The 19,102-nt window shown below is 47.1% G+C and overlaps 1 protein-coding gene across 3 annotated transcripts in view; it reads left to right on the top strand.

Annotated features, from left to right (window-relative positions):
• Positions 1–18,825, top strand: part of CYBRD1 (cytochrome b reductase 1) — a 35,488-nt gene extending 16,663 nt beyond the window's left edge. For 2 of the 3 annotated variants that reach the window (XM_002712282.6, XM_008258726.5), the window contains exons 3-4: positions 14,290–14,444; positions 15,311–18,825. In XM_002712282.6, coding sequence (XP_002712328.1) covers positions 14,290–14,444; positions 15,311–15,608 — 453 coding nt within the window. In that variant the 3' untranslated portion in view covers positions 15,609–18,825. The remainder of the gene's footprint in view (positions 1–14,289; positions 14,445–15,310) is intronic. The other variant, XM_070070702.2, reaches the window with a different exon arrangement.
• Positions 18,826–19,102: the final 277 nt, after the last annotated feature.

Genomic DNA, 19,102 nt, shown 5'->3' with positions numbered 1-19,102 from the left:
CCCAGGAGAGCTGAATTGGAAGAGGAGCAGCTGGGACTAGAACCAGCGCCCACGTGGGATACCACGCCTCTGGCAGGGGCTTGGCCTACTACGCTACAGCACCAGCCCCTGAAAGCTGTTTCTTTTTTTTTTTTTTTTTTTACAGGCAGAGTGGACAGTGAGAGAGAGAGACAGAGAGAGAAAGGTCTTCCTTTTTGCCGTTGGTTCACCCTCCAATGGCCGCCGCTGCAGCCGGCGCACCGCGCTGATCCGATGGCAGGAGCCAGGATCCAGGTGCTTTTCCTGGTCTCCCATGGGGTGCAGGGCCCAAGCACCTGGGCCATCCTCCACTGCACTCCCTGGCCATAGCAGAGAGCTGGCCTGGAAGAGGGGCAACCGGGACAGAATCCGGTTCCCCGACCGGGACTAGAACCCGGTGTGCCGGCGCCGCAAGGTGGAGGATTAGCCTATTGAGCCACGGCGCCGGCCTCCTGAAAGCTGTTTTTAAGTAGTTCGTGTTGCCTTCCCATAGAAGTGACAGAACAGGTTCCCCAGGTGTGCTCAGGGAACTATTCAGCGAGAGAACACTGCCTATGGACATGGAAGGAAACAGAAACGGTTCTGTGCTTGATTGCAGCTCCTTCCTTTTTGTGATTTACAAAGATTGCTGATGCCATATCCTCAGATGCGAAGACACAAGAGCCACAGAAGCCTTGTGCTTCGACTGAGGTGCTTTCCTGTCAGGTTTCTTAGGTTAAACGTTAAAAGGGGAAGCATTTTCCTGTCTGAGGCAAGATGACTGCTCTCCAGCTGGTGGTTTCTGGGGCTTCGCTTGTGGGTGGAGAACCGGAAGCCTTGACTCGCTGGAAGTCACTGGCAGCCTGGAAGTCACTGGCAGCCGTGGGTCGGTCATGGCCACCCTGCTGTGCTCCTGCCCAGGCCAGGAAAGCGCGTACCATGGAGCAGGAGGAGGCAGGGAGAGGTGCTCAGACAGACCGCTCACCTCAGCGCTGCCGGGGTTCAGGGGAGCTGCTTTGTGCAAAATCAGGATGTGGCTGCCAAAAGAAGCCAGTGTCTGGGCTGTTTTGGAAAAACAAGGATGTAAGCAAACAATAAACAGTACAACCACAACAAGTCGGAAGGTCCTCACCCCTGGTTGCATCCCAGGCCAAGAATTCTGTTCCGGTTGTGAGACACAGCCCACGGGGCATTTGCAAAAATAACAACTAAGTCACAACATCACTTTGAGCCTCCTTAGTGTATACACACAATTATATGAGGGCACTTTAAAAGGTTTGTGGAAAATGGAATTAAAGGGTAAGTTTATCTTAGTGCAAACATATTGAAATCCATGCATGTGAGGGGTCTTCAAAAACTTTATGGAAAATGCCTATTATGAAAAAATTATATGTGGATTTCAAAATCTTTTTTGTAACAAAATCAACTTCTTTTTTAATTCTGTTTTCCCATGAACTTTTCGAATACATTGTCAACTTACAATTTAAATAACAAGAAGCCTGGGAGTTCAACCTAAAGAATATATTCAATTATTATATGTATATAAAAGTTGTGAGTTAAGGCTGATATTGTGGGTTTTTTTTTTAAGGTTTATTTATTTATTTGAAAGAGTTACACACACAGAGAGAAGGAGAGGTAGAGAGAGAGAGAGAGAGAGAGAGGTCTTCCATCCACTTGTTCACTCCTCAACTGTCCACAACGGCCGGAGCTGTGCCAATCCGAAGCTAGGAGCCAGGAGCCTTTTCTGGGTCTCCCATGTGGGCACAGGGGCCCGAGGACCTGGGCCATCTTCCACTGCTTTCCCAGGCCTTGGTAGAGACCTGGAACGGAAGTGGAGCGGGTGGGACTCAAACCAGCGCCCATATTGGATGCTGGCACTGCAGGCTGTGGCCTTACCCACTACGCCACAATGCAGGCCACTGCCTGTAATGCCAGCATCCAATATAGATGCCTCTGGTCCAAGCCCTGGCTGCTCCACTTCTGATCCAGCTCCCTATTAATGCACTTGGGAAAGCAGCATAGGATGGCCAAAGTCATTGGGGCCCTATACCTATGAAGGAGACCCAGAAGAAACTGCTGGCTCATGGGCCCAGGCCTGGCCAGCCCTAGCTATTGCTGGCCATTTTGGGAGTGAACCAGCAGATGGAAGACCTCTGTCTCTCCCTCTTTCTCTATCTAACTCTGCCTTTCTAATAAATAACTCTTAAAAAGTTCTGAGTCAGGGTTAGTGCTGTAACACAGTAGGTTAATCCTCCACCTGTGGCACCAGCATCCCCTATGGGTGCCGGTTCTAGTCCTGGCTGCTCCTCTTCTATGCTCTCTGCTATGGCCTGGGAAGGCAGTAGAAGATGGCCCAAGTCCTTGGGCCCCTGCACCCACATGGGAGACCTAGAAGAAGCTCCTGGCTCCTAGCTTTGGATTGGTGCAGCTCCAGCTTTTGCGGCCATTTGGGGAGTGAACCAATGATGGAAGACCTTTCTCCCTGTCTCTCCCTCTCACTGTCTGCAACTCTACCTCTCAAATAAATAAATATATTTTTAAAAAAGTTCTTAATGAATTCATTCATTAAGAATCAAAGTTCTTAAAAAAATTCATAATGAATTAGTTCCCATGATTTCACATACAACCTAATTGCTCCCACATCTCTACTACCCACATCTCTACTACCCCAACTGGACCCATGTGGGAGACCCAGAAGAAGCTCCTGGCTCCTGGCTTCAGATCTGCCCAGCTCCAGCAGTTGTGGCCATTTGGGGAGTGAACCAGTAGATGGAAGACCTCTCTCTGTCTCTCCCTCTCTCTGGCTGTAACTCTGCCTCTCAAATAGATAAATAAAAATCTGTTAAAAAATTTGTCTGTGATATTTAAGTGCTTACTTCATGTGGAATCCACCTTAGTCTACGTTGCCATGTTGTGGCCCAACTTCCTTTGTTTCCTCTGGATAAACTATAAGCACTGTTTCTTGGCTTGTCCTTGCCCTTGTCTTTATCTGCAATGCTGGTTCTGTCATGTACCTTTTCCTGTGTCCCAGCTGGTACAGTGCAGTAGTATAGTAGAGAGCATTGATAAGTGGATATAGATAAGAGGTATAGAATTCAAATGGAGATAAAAATCCATCTGGTTCTTACTTTAGAGAGAATGCTGGCAGGTGTTTGGCACAGAGGGTTAAGCTGCTGCTCGGGACACCTGCATCCCACACCAGAGTGCTTGTCTGAGTCCAGTCTCATCTGCTCCCGATCCAGCTTCCTGCTGCTGCACCTGGGAGGCAGCAAATGATGGCTGCCAGCTACCCACACAGGAAACCAGGATGGAGTTCTAGGCTCCTGGCTTCGGCCCGTTCTGGGCACGTGAGAAGTGAACTAGCACATGGAAGAGCCTGTCACTCTGCCTTTCAAGTAAAATCAGTAAATCAACATTTTTAAAATAAGTAAATGAAGTGCATGCTTCATTTCCCTCCTCTCTGTGAACAAGTTTTGTTTTACTGTTTAAATCATGAATGGATGTAGAATTTTATGGAATGTCTTTTCTGTGTTGATATGCAAATATTTTTCTTCTTTATTCTATTAGTCAATTTTCTCAATAGATTCTAATTTTAAACTTCAGTGAATTGAAAAGATTTTTAATTGCCTCAAGATTCTCTTTTGCTGTATGAAACATCCAGATTCTTATCTCTCATTTCCTTGTGCTAACTGGGCTTCCCAGAAATACCATTTCACAACTTTCTGGCTCTTCGTACTAGGAGGAATTTTGGCTTCCAGCTTCTTCCTTGCTCAGATCCAGGGACCAGGTTGGGGTTAAGAACACAGGATTTGCAGCCAGGGAGATCTCACTTTGAATCAGGTTGGTGCATTTTGATAGCTGGTAACCTCGGACAAGTTGCCCAACTTCTCTGGATTTAGTTTGTTCACCTGTAAATTAAAGCTTGTGATCATTCATAACATCATAAGCCTCAAAGCCAAACAAGGCTCCTCCCAGGGCACAGCACAGTGGGATGATATAGTTCGCTGTTGTTAGAAGTCTGACTCTTGTTGGTGGGCTACTTTATGATCTGCAGGTGTCATTTTACATTTCCACCATAAGTTATAGGGGCCTTCGTGGTTGACAACATGCATTTTATGCCAGTGAAACTTCACTCCTGGCTTCATTTATTCAACAGAGAGTTGAATACCTGTTGTGTGCCAGTTAGCTTGCCAGGCTGTGGAGGATGCATTGTTCCCAAGACAAACATGGATTCAAAGAGATGTGCTTCCTGCCCGTGTGAAGTCTACAGGGGAGGACGAGTAACTGAGTATTTGTTAGACAGGGTGGTTATGGAGTGTTCTGGGAGAATTCTCACATGGGAAAAGGAATAAAGGAAGTCCCACTGAGACCTGAAGTCACAAGGCAGGTGTTGAAAGGGCAGAGTCTTCTGGGTGGATGCCATAGCGTGTGGGGAAATGTTTGCTTTATCTGAGGCATGGAAAGGAGGCCATGCTATCCAGAGTGCGGTTTGGAGGATGAATTGGAGGGTGCACAGGTATAAGCACAGGTGTTTCCAGAGGTTCAGGTAAGAAATGGTGGCGACTTAGAGGAGTAGCAGTAGCGGTTATGCAAGGTAATAGACAAAGATATTTCAGCAGAAGAGTTAGTAAGATTTGGGAAGTAAATGATGTGAAGAATGAGCAGGCTTGAGCAAGTGGGTGATTGAGAAAGGAAACATGGGGTAGGGGCAGAGGAATGGGCTTGAGGTGTGTCACATGTGACTGAGAAGCAAAGCAAAGAACTGAGAACTGTCCATCGGGGTGAGTGACCTGGAAGTCACTGCCGACCCGGAGGGCGGTGGACTGAAGAGGGAGTGTGCAATGAGGAGTCCACTCCGTCAGGAAGGTTGGTTGGGAGGAGAGCGAGAGGGTGGTAACTGGACAGGGACAGGAGCCAAGGCAGGTATTTGGGGACCTTTTTGTGTTTTTACTTTTTTTTTTTTTTTTTTTTTTTTTGACAGGCAGAGTGGACAGTGAGAGAGAGAGAGAGACAGAGAGAAAGGTCTTCCTTTTTGCCGTTGGTTCACCCTCCAATGGCCACCACGGCCTGCGCACCACGCTGATCTGATGGCAGGAGCCAGGTACTTATCCTGGTCTCCCATGGGGTGCAGGGCCCAAGTACATGGGCCATCCTCCACTGCACTCCCTGGCCACAGCAGAGAGCTGGCCTGGAAGAGGGGCAACTGGGACAGAATCCGGTGCCCCGACCGGGACTAGAACCCGGTGTGCTGGCGCCGCAAGGTGGAGGATTACCCTATTGAGCCACAGCGCCGGCCCTTTGTGTTTTTACTTCTGCTTTTCATTGTGAGAAGCATGGGCATGTGAAAATGCTGACAGGGTGGCGCCAGGAAAGAAGAGGTGGTGACTACTACGGGGGAGTGGCGCTCATCTGTCCCCAAGTCTTCAGGAAGCGCGTTGTGGGCACGCCGACTCCATTGTGATTGAAGACAGGAAGGAATCGTTGGCTTGGGGTGACTTTTTGGTCTGGTGGCAGGAAATTGAGGCTCTTCTCTGAAGGTGGGAGTAAGGCCATCTGCCAGTACTGGGGAGGCACAGCAGGGAGTCAGGAATTTGAGGCGGGAGAGGATGGAGAGCCAGTGGTAAACCAAGCAGTAGAATGTTTGTTGAGCGGCCTGGACTGCTCATGACCAGCAGCATCCCAGCCATGAGTGCAGTGATTGAGATTTCTTCCGGTAGCACCAGCAGGCCAGGGAGTCATGGAGATGGCTGAGCTAGGGTTCAGGTGTTGCCAGGTGGATGAAAGGAGAAGACAGTGTAGCGAGGAGATGTAGGGTATGAGCGGGAGGCTTAAAGGCCAGTTTGAGCATCTGTTATTCCCTTTATTAAAAAGCTTTGGAGGGGTTGGCACTGTGGCATAGCAGGTAAAGCCGCTTGCCTGCAGTGTTGGTGTCCCATATGGGCGCCGTTTTGAGTGCCGACTACTCCACTTCTGGTCCAGCTCTCTGCTATGGCCTGGGAAAGCAGCAGAAGATGGCCCAAGTCCTTGGACTCCTGCACCTGTGTGGGAGATCCTGAGGAGGCTCCTGGCTCCTCTCTTCAGATCCGCGCAGCTCCAGCCATTGCGGCCATTTGGGGAGTGAAACAGCTGATGGAGGATCTCTCTCTCTCTGCCTCTCCTCTCTGTGTAATTCTGACTTTCAAGTAAATAAATAAATATTTTTTACAAAAGCTTTGGACATATTCTGTAATATACAAAGTGATTTTTTTGACAGGCAGAGTTAAACAGTGAGAGAGAGAGACAGAGAAAAAGGTCTTCCTTTTCCGTTGGTTCACCCCCGAAATGGCCACTATGGCCGGTGCACTGCACCGATCCGAAGCCAGGAGCCAGATGCTTCCTCCTGGTCTCCCATGTGGGTGCAGGGCCCAAGCACTTGGGCCATCCTCCACAGCCTTCCCGGGCCACAGCAGAGAGCTGGACTGGAAGAGGAGCAACTGGGACAGAATCCGGCGCCCCAACTGGGACTAGAACCCGGGGTGCCGGTGCCGCAGGCGGAGGATTAACCAAGTGAGCCATGGCGCCGGCCTATACAAAGTGATTTTTTAAAAAAAGATTTACTTATTTATTAGAAAGAGCTACAGAGAGAGAGGGAGAGACAAAGAGATCTTCCATCTACTAGTTCACTCCCCAAATGGCCACAAAGGCCAGGGCTGGGCTAGGCCAAAGCCAGGAGCCAGATGCTGCTTCTGAGTCTCCTATGTGGGTGCAGAGGCCCAAGGACTTGGGCTGTCTTCTGCTGCTTTCCCTGGTCATCAGCAGAGAGCTGGATGGAAAGTGGAGCAGCTGGAACTCATGTCAGCACCCATATAGGATGCTAATTTTTTTTTTTATTTTTTACCTCCAGAAGAAGATGGGCCTTTTATTTTTGCTTATGAAGAATGCAGTTTAGGAATGACTTTGGACATTTTTCAAAAGTATGATCCTGAAGTGGGTGTTTAGTCTTGTGGTTAAGATGCCCACGTCCCATATCAGTACCTGGGTTCAATTCCTGGCTTTGGCTCCTGACTCTACCTTCCAGGTGCAGGCCCTGGGAGGCAGCAGTAATGGCTGAAGTAATTAAGTTCCTTCCACCCACGTGGAAGACCTGCATTGCGTTTACCACCCCATCTTCAGCCCCAGCCCAGCCCTCGCTGTTGCACACTTTTGAGGAGTGAATCAATGGATGGGAACTCTGTCTCCTCTGTCTCTGTCTCTCAAGTAAATAATAAATGAAGTTTTAAAAAAAATTTAAATATGGTTCCTGGAATAGCAGCATTAGCAGCACTAGGGAAAATAGAAGAACAGGTTCTCAGGTCCCACCCCAGACCTACTGGATCAGAAACTGGGGTGACACTCAGCAGGTGCTGTAACAAGTGTTCCAGGTGATTCAGGTGCACGCTAATGTTTGAGACATTTGACCTAAGAGACAAGGCTATAAATGGCCAAAAGGTCGGACTTTACGACAATAGAAATGAAAATAAGTGCTCGTCCTTGGAACACAGGGAGCTTGTCCGTTTTGTGTTGCATTCCCAGCACTCAGAACAACTCCTGGCATGCACAGAGGTTTCAGAGTGAGTGTTGAATGTAGGAGTGTAGGCGTGTGTAGAACAGGAAGATGAAGGAATGCTAGGAGCAGCTTCAATTACTTCTTTTCTTTAAGATTTTTATTTATTTATTTGAGAGGTAGAGTTACAGACAGTGAGAGGGAGAGAGAGAAAGGTTTTCCTTCCGTTGGTTCACCCCCCAAATGGTCACTACGGCCGGAGCTACGCTGATCCGAAGCCAGGAGCCAGGTGCTTCCTCCTGGTCTCCCATGCGGGTGCAGGGGTCCAAGCACTTGGGCCATCCTCCACTGCCTTCCTGGGCCACAGTGGAGAGCTGGTTTGGAAAAGAAGCAGCCAGGACTAGAACTGGCAGCCATATGGGATGCCGGCGCCGCAGGTGGAGGATTAACCAAGTGCACCACGGCACCGACCCCCATTTAATTCTAATAATCTGTAATTCACTGGATTGTTCACCAAATCTACCCCTTACCTCCTTGACTCCTGCGAAAATAGTGAACTGCAGCAACTAGCCAGGAAGATGTTCCCTGGTCTCATTAATGGCTTTTGCAACGAAAGTGTTTGCTAGGTTTATAAGTTTGTATACACTAACATTTTTTCAATGTTTATTGTATTTACTCGAGAGGCTGAGACAGACAGGCAGAGGGAGATGGGCAGAGCGATCCTCTGTCCACTGGTTCATTCCTCAGATGACTGTGATGGCCAGCACTGGGCCAGACTGAAGCCAGGGGCTGAGAACTCAAGCCAGGTCTCCCCTGTGAAGGCTCAGAATCTTAACTATTTGAACCCTCACCTGCTGCCTCCTCAGCTATGCGTTAGCAGGAAGCCGGAATCAGAAGCAGAGCTGGGACTTGAAAGCAGGCACCCTGAAATGGATGCAGGCACCTGCACTGGTGTGTTAGCTGCTGTGTCACAGGCTCCCCCTTTCCTCTGTTTAAACTCATCCATTGGTAAAGTGAGACAAACTGGCGTGCTAAAATACATTTGTATCTTTAAAGTAGTAATACTCAACTGCAAAAAGCCCAGGTATTTACGACAGAATTTTAAAAAAAGATTTATTTTTGTGAAAGGCAGAGAGACAAAGACAGAGATCCACAGAGAACTTCTGTCTGCTGGCTCCCTCTTCAGGTGTTATCAACAGCTGAAGTTGGGCCAGACCAAAGCCAGGAAGCTGGAACTCCATCCAAGACATGCATGTGGGTGACAGGAACCCCAGGTCCTTGCGCCATCCTTGCTTCCTCCCAGGGCATGCATAGCAGGAAGCCAGAATCTGGAGCAGAGCCAGGACTCAAAGCTTGGCAGCTATGACATTGATGCAGGTGTCCCAAACAGCATCTGAACTGCTGTGCCACTCACCCAGATATTTAATTTTTTTAAAAAGATTTATTTGATTTATTCAAAAGGCAGAGAGAAGAAGAAGAAGAGACAGAGAGAGAGAGAGAGGGAGAAATCTTTGATCTGTGAGTTAATTCCCCAGATGGCTGCAATGGCCAGGGCTGGGCCAGGCCAAAGCCAGGAGCCAGGAGGTTCTCCCATCTGGGTAGAGGGGCCATCCCTCAATTAGCAGGGAGCTGGATTGGAAGTGGAGCAGCCGGGACATGAACCAGCACCCATGTGGGATGCCAGCATTGCAGGCTTTACCTGCTACACCACAACAGTGGCCCCAGATATTTAATTTTAAATGTTATTAGGTTTGGGGCTAGTGCTTGTAGCACAGCAGGTTAAGCCACTGTGTGGTGCTGGCATCCCATATGGGTGCCAATTCGATTCCTGGCTGCACTACTACTGACCCAGCTCCCTGCTAGTGCACCTGGGGAAGTAGCAGAGGATGGCCCAAGGGTTTGGGCCCCTGCACCCACATGGGAGATTTGGATGAAGCTCCTGGCTTCTGGCTTTAGCCTGGCCCAGCCTCAGTCATTGTGGCCATTTGGGGAATGAACTAGCAAATGGAAGATCTCTGTCTCTGTCTCTTCTCTCCTCTCCCCCTCTCTCTCTCTCTCTCTCTCTCTATATATATATATATATATATATCTGACTTTTAAATAAATAAATAAATCTTAAACAAATGATTTATTTTTTTGAATGTTATTAGGGTTATACTTTCATCTTTAAGCATAACTTTTTGTGAGATTTTATTTGCCTTAGCTCTCCTGAGCACTTCCACTATAGTGGAGAACAGCTTCCTATAGCCAATAGTTCCTGAGTACTAGAGCACTTAGCAAGTCTTTGTAGACCATTGGTGATGGAGGATTCCGCTGCCTTCTCTTTGGGGGATTTTCCAGAATGCAGTTAGCCCATATCTCTAGGAAAATTTGAATGAATCAAAAGCAATGGTCTTCGCCAGCGCTGCGGCTCACTAGGCTAATCCTCCACCTTGCAGCGCCGGCACAGCGGGTTCTAGTCCCGGTCAGGGCGCCGGATTCTGTCCCGGTTGCCCCTCTTCCAGGCCAGCTCTCTGCTGTGGCCAGGGAGTGCAGTGGAGGATGGCACAAGTGCTTGGGCCCTGCACCCGCATGGAAGACCAGGATAAGTACCTGGCTCCTGCCATCGGATCAGCGTAGTGCGCCAGCGCAGCGCGCCGGCCGCGGCGGCCATTGGAGGGTGAACCAACGGCAAAGGAAGACCTTTCCCTCTGTCTCTCTCTCTCACTGTCCACTCTGCATGTCAAAAAAAAAAAAAAAAAAAGAAAGAAAAAAAAAGCAATGGTCTTCAAACTTCAACATATGTAAGAATAATGTGGGTGTTCTGTTAAAATGCAGACTCCTAGGCCCTACTGCAGAAATTCTGATTTCGTAGGTCTGGAGGTAGCCCGGGAATTGCTTTAAATACTTGAAGTGTCTCTGCTATGTCTTCTATGAACCACACCTTAGCAATGACTGACTTAGATAAAGGGGCTCATAATTTTTAGTTCACTAGGTTAAAAATTGTCATCTTCACTTGAAATAAGTCTAAGATAGTTAGAAAGGGATGGCATTGTTGTGCAGCGGGCTAAGCTGTCGTCTGTGACACCAGCATCCCATATGAGCTCTGGTTCAAGTCCCAACTGCTCTTCTTCTGATCCAGCTCCCTGCTAATGCACCTGGGAAAGCAGCAGAAGATGGCCCAGGTGCTTGGGTTCCTGCACCCTAATGGAAGACCTGGTTGGAGTTCCAGGCACCTGGCTTCAGCATGGTCCAACTCCAGCCATTGTAGCCATCTAGAGAGTGAACCAGCAAATGGAAGATCTTTGTCTGTCTCTCTGTCCCTCCCTCTCTCTCTATAACTCTTTCAAATAAACAAATCTTTAAAATAATAAAAAGGAAATAATGATTTCTATAAATTTTTATAAATTATAAATGTATTATTTATCGTTTGAAGCACTTTTCATAATTTTTTAAAGATTTATTTATTATTTGAAAGGCAAAGTTACAGAGAGGCAGAGGCAGAGAGAGAGTGAACCATCGACTGGTTCACTCCCCAAATGGCCATAATGGCCAGAGCTTGGCCGATCTGAAGCCAGGAGCCAGAGTGTCCTCCAGGTCTCCCATGCGGATGCAGGAGCCCATGGACTTGGGCCATCTTCTACTGCTTTTCCAGGCCATAACAGAGAGCTGGATTGGAAATGGAGCAGCTGGGACTCGAACTGGTGCCCATATGAGATGCCACCACTGCAGGTGTGGCTTTACCCACTATGCCACGGTGCTAGCCCCTGAAGCACTTTTTAAAAAAGATTTATTTATTTGAGGAGCAGAGAGAGAGAGAGATTGAGAGATTTTCCATCCCCAAATGACTGTAATGACTTGGGCTGGGCCAGGCTGAAGCCAGGAGCCAGGAGCTCCACCTGGGTCTCCCAAGTGAGTGGCCAGGACCCAAGTACTTGGACCATCATCTGTTGCCTCCCAGGAGCATTAGCAGGAATCTAGATCTTACAGGAGCAGCTGGGCCTGGAATCAGTGCTCCCAGTATAACCCATTGCACAAAAAACCAATACCCCTTCCTGCCCCCAAATGATTTCTAATATATGCAGGTGTGTGTGGTATTGAGCAAACAATAAAATGTGTAAATCAGCCTATCAAAGTGCACTAACATTTTTAAAATTATTTATTTGCGAGGCCGAGAGAGTTCCCATGTGTTGGTCATTCCCCAAATGCCTGTAATAGCCTTGGCTGGGCTAGGGCCTAGGACCACAATCTAGGACTTCTGTTACCACTGCCTCCCAGAGGACATTGGCAGGAAGCTGGAGTCAGGAAGCGGAGCTGGGAATTGAACTCAGGTACCGTGATGTGAGACGTGGGGGTTCTAAGCAGCATCTTACTGCTAGGCCAGATGCCTGCTCCTCCCTGTGCGTTTTTTTAAACTTCCTGTTCATTACCATTGCTCATTACACATAAGCCGGTTCTAAGTACGCACGAGGGTTCTGTGCCCCACTCTGCCTTGCTCCTCTGGTATCTCCGGTTACTCCTCGGATCTTGGGAAAGTCGCACAGGGAGGCCGCCGCCTTTGTTCCCCTTCTCCTGTCTCTTGGGGCCCTTGTTGGGGTGGGGGCCCTAAGCCAATACCTGAAAGGAGATGTGCCCTTAAACTCAGTAATTCAGTAGCCACTGAGTTTCTTGAAGAGAGAATACTTACTGGGTAGGGGCTGTGAGGGCCACAGCACAGACGGTGAACGTGCAGCAGACTCCAGTTTACACAGCAGTGTGGCTGCCTTCCCCAGAGATGAACCCTACTAGGGATTTGATCATCGAGGAAATGGGGATGGCTTTTCTGCAAAATTCCTTTCTTCCTCAAAAAACAAAGCTGTCGGCTTCTCACGTAGCTTTTTAGGTTGAGCTAACGAAATCGTGCATCCTAATGTATGTGGTTTTAGTGATTTAAGAAATATTTTACTCCCTTTCCTAATTGACAACCTTAGAACATTGTTAAAAAAAAAAAAGTTACTTGAGGCCGACACTGTGGTGTACCGGATAAAGCTGTTGCCTGCAGTGCTGGCATCCATATGGGTGCCGGCTTGAGTCCTGGCTGTTCCACTTCCGATCCAGCTCTCTGCTATGTCCTGAGAAAGCAGTAGAAGATGGTCCAGGTCCTTGGGCCCCTGCACCCACATGGGAGACCCAGAAGAAACTCCTGGCACCTGGCTTTGGATCGGCCCAGCTCTGGCTTTTGCAGCCATCTAGGGAGTGAACCAACAGACCTCTCTGCCTCTCTGTAACTCTGTCCTTCAAATAAATAAAGAAATCTTAAAAAAAAAAAAAAGTACCAAAATGTTCACTCTAGCCTTACTAAAGATGGCGGAGAAAACTAGAAATAGAAGCATCCATGAAGAACTGTATAAATAAATTCTGTCATAGCCTTGAAATAGAATTTCAGCCACTAGAATAATAAACTAGACACTTTTTTGTTTACTTAAAGATTTATATATTTACTTGAAAATCAGAGAAAGTGAGAGAGATATCAAGAGAAATCTTCCAGCCGCTGGTTCACTCCACAAATGACTGTAGCAGCCAGGGCTGGGCCAGGCCAAAGCCAGGAGCCAGGAGTTTCTTCCAGTTCTCCCACGTGGTCTGTCCTCTGCTGCTTTCCCAGGCACATCCACAGGGAGCTGGATCAGAAGTGGAGCAGCTGGGACTCGAACCAGTACCCACATGGAATATTGGCACTGCAGGTGGTGGCTTTACCTTTTACACCACAGTGTGAGCCCCAACAGATGTGTGTGTGTGTGTGTTTTTTTTAAGATGTATTTATTTATTTGAAAGGCAGAGTTACAGAGAGGCAGTGGCAGAGAGAGAGAGAGGTCTTCCTTGGTTCACTCCCCAAGTGGCTGCAATGCCTGGAGCTAAGCCGATTTGAAGCCAGGAGCTTCTTCTGAGTCTCCCATGTGGGTGCAGGGGCCCAAGGACTTGGGCCATCTTATACTGCTTTCTCAGGGCATAGCAGAGAGCTGGATCAGAAGTGGAACAGCCAGGACTCGAACTGGCATCCATATGGGATACCAGCACTGAAGGCGGTGGTTTTACCTGGCACAGTACTGTCCCCAACAGACGTGTTTTGGTTTGAGAATATTTTCAAAAAATACAATATATATTTTAGACCACTATACATAAAAGGTCCCATCTTAAAAGCTGATTATGGCTGGCGCCGCGGCACACTAGGCTAATCCTCCGCCTGCAGCGCTGGTACTCTGGGTTCTAGTCCCGGTTGGGGCGCCAGTTCTGTCCTGGTTGCTCCTCTTCCAGTCCAGCTTTCTGCTGTGGCCCAGGAAGGCAGTGGAGGATGGCCCAGGTGCTTGGACCCTGCACCTGCATGGGAGACCAGGAGGAAGCACCTGGCTCCTCCTGGCTTCGGATCGGTGCAGCGCCGGCCATAGCAGCCATTTGGGAGATGAACCAACGGAAGGAAGACCTTTCTCTCTGTCTCTCTCTCTCACTGTCCACTCTGCCTGTCAAAAAAAAAATAATAAAATAAATAAATAAATAAAAAATTTAAAAAAGCTGTATAGTATATATATGAATTATACCTTTTGCATATAACATGGTTATAAAGGCATAGAACTCTTCTGGAAGGATACATGAGAAGATGACTCTCCTAGCTGTCACCTGTGGGTCCTATAACCGGGGTGGGGACCCTCACTTCACTTTATGCTTCTCGGCTCCCAGTGAGAGGTTTTCTCATTTTGCATATGCTGATTTTATATAATAATCATTTAAAATTAACTTTGGCACTTTTTGGTGTTTAGCTTGTCCTAGGTTTTTTGATCTTTCTGCTTCCCTGGGCGCCACTTTCTCTGCGAGCGGTTGTCATGCCCATCCACGTGTATTCTGGACTCCTCCTCTTTGCAACAGTGATCGCAACATCACTGATGGGACTGACCGAGAAGCTCTTTTTTGTCCTGTAAGTTGTATAGTCTTCCTACCTGTAATACTTAAGCTATAAAATATTATATACTTGTTCAATGGGAAAATATAATATAAATGTAACAAATTAGTTTAAATATTAAAAGTTTTAAATATTTATGTTGGAATAACTTAATGGCATCATGCATGTAATATGATATTATTAAAAGCTTAGAAGGACCAAAAACATTCATCAGATGCACCTCTCTTAAGAAACAACTTCTTTAAAAATTTTGTGTTTGTTTATTTTAGAGACAGAGAAAGAGAGAGGCAGAGATAAGAAAGTTGTCATTCATTGTTTCCCCTAGCAAATGCTTGCAATGGCCAGGGCATTGAGGCTTAATGGTGAAACTGAAAGCTGGAAACTCCACCCAGGTCTCTCACACAGAGAGCCCAGCTAGGAGAGTTAACACCACTGCCTCTCAGGGTCTGCATCTGTAGGAACCTGGAGTCGGGAGCCAGAGCTGGCCCTGGACCCAGGCACTTTGATGTGGGAAGCAGGTATCTTAACTGCTAGGCCAAACACCCGCCCCCAAAACAACTGTTAAAATTATAAATTCTCTCGGTCTTTCTGATGTGCATGTTTTTATGTTAATAAAATTACAGTGTACCTTTGTTTTTGTTTTATCTGTTTTTCCATTTGTAAGTAATACCAGCATTTTTCCGGATGCCATATTGCTTTCATACTTAATGATGTTTAATAATTTCCAAATACGCTACTGAATTACAGCATAACTGAAATTTCTCCTGAATATCAATCTATAATGTACCAGTGTGCCTTTTGAGCAGGTGCGTTCAAGCCTGTTTTGCATGTTGCTGTGTCTTCCATGTGTAATTAAGCACGGAGATCTGTTTTTCTCCTAGGACAAACCCTGCCTACAGCACATTCCCACCAGAAGGCGTTTTCACAAACACCCTGGGCCTTCTGATTCTGCTCTTCGGGGCCCTCATTTTATGGATCGCCACCAGACCGCAGTGGAAACGTCCTAAAGAGCCGAGTTCTACCCTTCTCCAGACGAACGGGGGCGCTGCCGAGGGGACGGAAGGCTCCGTGGCCGTAAACCCTGGCAACAACCTGGACAAATCCGATTCAGAGCTTAATAGTGAGGCGAGGAAAAGAAACTTCGCCCTGGATGAGGCTGGACAGAGATCCACCATGTAAGGCGGCGTGGAGGCGTAGCCGTGTAACTTCCCCTTTAAAAACTAGCTCCAAAGCTTAGCTTCTCCTGTTTAGACATAAGATGATTGAGCTGCGTAGTGTCGATATTTATTTTAATCGGCCAAGAGGGTTTCTTGAAAGCGATTGCGTTGATCTAGGCCTGCGAATTTACGTGATTTAGAAAGATTGTGATGTATAGATAGTAGTTGATAACCAGCTGTGGTTATGTAACCTCTTTTCTTCTTGTGGACCAAAGCATTAGCACAGCGCCTTGCACAGAGCAGAGCTCAGAATGCAGCAGTCAGCTGATTAATTTGATAAGCTGGCAGCATCCCCTGCCTCTTGTCATGTGATTGTTTTGAGTTAATTCTGGGAGCCCAGTGATTTCCGAAGTAGGCAGAAACAGCCCTAAAGTTTTAAAATCGGGCGTGACTGTCTGGAACAGGATTTAGACCATTATGTAACACAGATGTCATGACTAAAGTACTGGGAGAAATTGAGGAGAACAACTAGTTCCCTTCTGCCCGTGGTGGCCATCTGCTCCCTCCCTGGCTGGTTTGGGTGCAGATTGGCCCTGGGCAGCGGGGCTTGTATCAGGGTATTTGGGGGCAGTTGCTGGGTGACGGGTAGCTGAAGAGATCTTGTCTGATGGACTTGGAAGATTCCCCAAAACTCAGCTGCCGAGTCGAAGACCTCCTGGGACTATTGTCCTTTATGATCCGGATTCTAGTGTTGTAGGATGACAATATACCTGAACCCTCAGGCAGCACCAACTGCCCCACCAGTCTCTAAAGAGCGTTTCCCTTAAGGATCTGGGTTGGGGCTGAGCACTTCCCAAGTGTTAGCTCGTTCAGTACCCAGACTGACAACCAGGTGTTACTTTACAGGTAAAGTCAGGGAGGTAAGGGACTGGCCTCCAGGTCACACAGCTCCTAAATGGAGGAACTGAGATTCAGATCCTGAATCTGGCTCCTCAGTGCATGATCCTCACCACTTCCCTGCTCTTTCCCTGTTCTGTACTAATTGGTACCTCCTTCCCAGCCCTGCACAAAACAAACCTCAGGTGCTGGCGCGGAGTGGAGTTGGTAAGAGAGGGCTCTTGGTTGCTGGCTCTCTTCCAAGGTTAAGAGTCCCCTGGGAACCGAGGAAAAGACTCCTCCCCCTCAACCCTACCCCCACCCCACACCACCCCGGTAGCTGGAAATATGTCATGGGGCTCCTGCCATGGCTAGCAAGCCATCGTCCCCTGGGTGCCCCTTTGATTGTTAAGTTGTGTCCAGATTGGTGACAGATTTGGACAAGAACATCTGTCCATTTCAAGATGAACTGAATGCAGTTTCGGGATCTTAGCCGCTGGAGCACTTAGTGTGGCGCTAGGGAACACCTGTCTCCTGGCCTGCCCCGCCCCAGGACAGCTGCCAGGGTCCTTGCTGATCTTGGTGGCATTGTAGGGGACGCTCTGAGCTCTGACTTCTCAGTGGTGAGTGGGGACTCGGGTCTGGGCGCCAGGCTGACTTGCAGTAAAACCCAGAGGAGTGCCTGTGCTGAAATGATGCTTTTCACTTCTTGATTGAATTTTGGCTTCCCTGCAGTTCTAAACAGAACCATGTGAATGCACAGGAAAACTGTACAGTTGGCACCACAGTCACTTGCTGCTATTGGTGCTTGTGGATTTCGTTTTTTTAAGATAACTGATGGCTGCTTCCAGAGGTACATGTGAGCTGCACTCCATCACACATCTCAGACATCACAGGCAACCAGTCAGGAGCCCCCTGCTGCAACACATGTCCTTCTTATTTAGTTTATTCTATTTCCAGAATAGCTAGTAGCAGCAGAGGGACCCCCAGGCACCCACCCAACACCTGCCATGAAGTAACAAAGTTAACTTCCTCACAGGTGGAGCAGGACAGGCTCCTGGTGTTAGAATAGAAGGAGTAAGTACATGGCCACCCACAACTGTATTTTGATAAGTGGTGTTTTATTACATAAAGGTGAACCACAAAATATCAGGGTTTGTTGGGGGGCTACAAACCAGGCCCCAAGAGTTGAGGCTGCCATCCATTCTCATATAGGCCAAGAAAGAGGTTATCAGTGCAGTTAATTGCAGATTTAGCACTAGAATAGCTCCATTGCAAATTATTTGAGTCCCTCTCATCTCAGCCCTTTATTTTATCTCTCCTGTGGGCTAATGTGAGGGTAATCTTACAGATATTATAGGAACTTCTTGTCTTTCTTTTTCAGCCTTTTTGAAAACAATGCATAGTAAAATATATCCAAAAACCCTTTCTGTTTGAGACTGTTAATGGGCTTTTAATTCTAATGCTAATTGCACTATTATCTTTCAAAAGCCCATATTTCCTATGTAAAACATCTCTCCCAAAAATATCTCATTAAAAAGCCTACAAAGAATAGAGGAGAAGAAAGCAGTAGGTATCAATTCCAAAACAGTGATTGAAACCGCCCAAAATAATTACAGCTTCTCTCATCTGCAGAGATAATCTGGCATGGCTCACCCCATAATCTAATTTCAGAAAAGAAAGCTTTATTTTAATATTCATCCAGATCAACAGGAGAAACCCAAATGAATATTCTTGTTTGACTTAATGTCACCCACAGCAGGCAGCTTCCTGCGCTGCCTGCTGCCTGTGTGGAGGCCGCCCTCCCATGCACTTTGCTTCCTGTGTGGATTCACTCTAAGCCATGCTGTCTGGAAACAGCACCTTAGACTTCACAATGAGATGACAAAGAAGGCAGTTGGACTTTTTAAGGAATGCTGACAAGTGGTTTCAGTTTTCTTTTTTCCCTGCTGAGTTGGAAACTCCAGGGCAATACTGATCAATCATAATTGCCAAATTTTAAGCCCAAACCAAGAAGTACAGCCTTATGCTAATTTTATGGCTGTAGGGTGGAAATTTTATCTTGGTATTTCCTTTTTTTTTTTTTTTGGATAACTCCAACAGAAAACTGTAGCTGCTCTGTCTTGTAGCTATCCACAGGAAAGTACATGAAAAAAGGAGAATTATTATTCCCTATCCCCTACAAAGTAGCTGAAAACTTTAAGTGGAAAAGAAGAGTCTGTCTTTAAGTTTGTCTTTTTATCTCAGCACATTAATGGAAAGATATTAAATATCTTGAATATTTTATAATTTTATAGAAAAATACACATCTATTTTTCCTTGACTTGTTTTTATATAGTAATAAAAGTTATTTTGCAAGCCTGCTTTGTGTTTTCAGTTTGTCCAGGTTAAAAGGTGTAGACGCTGTTCTGAAAGTTTCTTAATCATGGCTTTTGGGATTTTGTGGGTTTTTTAATTAATTAATTTATTTATTTATTTGAAAGAGCAACAGGGAAAGAGAGAGAGTGGGAGATAAATCTTCTATCAACTGATTTGTTCCTCAATGCCCACAGGAGTCAGAGCTGGGCCAGGCTGAAACTGGGAGCCAGGAATTCAATCTGTGTCTCCCACATGGGTGGCAGGGACCCGAGCACTTCGACC

The sequence above is a fragment of the Oryctolagus cuniculus genome, chromosome 3 (assembly GCF_051225735.1).
Source record: "Oryctolagus cuniculus isolate XC-2025 breed Fujian yellow rabbit chromosome 3, ASM5122573v1, whole genome shotgun sequence".
Taxonomy (NCBI): domain Eukaryota; kingdom Metazoa; phylum Chordata; class Mammalia; order Lagomorpha; family Leporidae; genus Oryctolagus; species Oryctolagus cuniculus.
The sequence above is the reverse complement of the archived record's forward strand: the minus strand, read 5'-3'. Positions and strand labels throughout refer to the sequence as shown.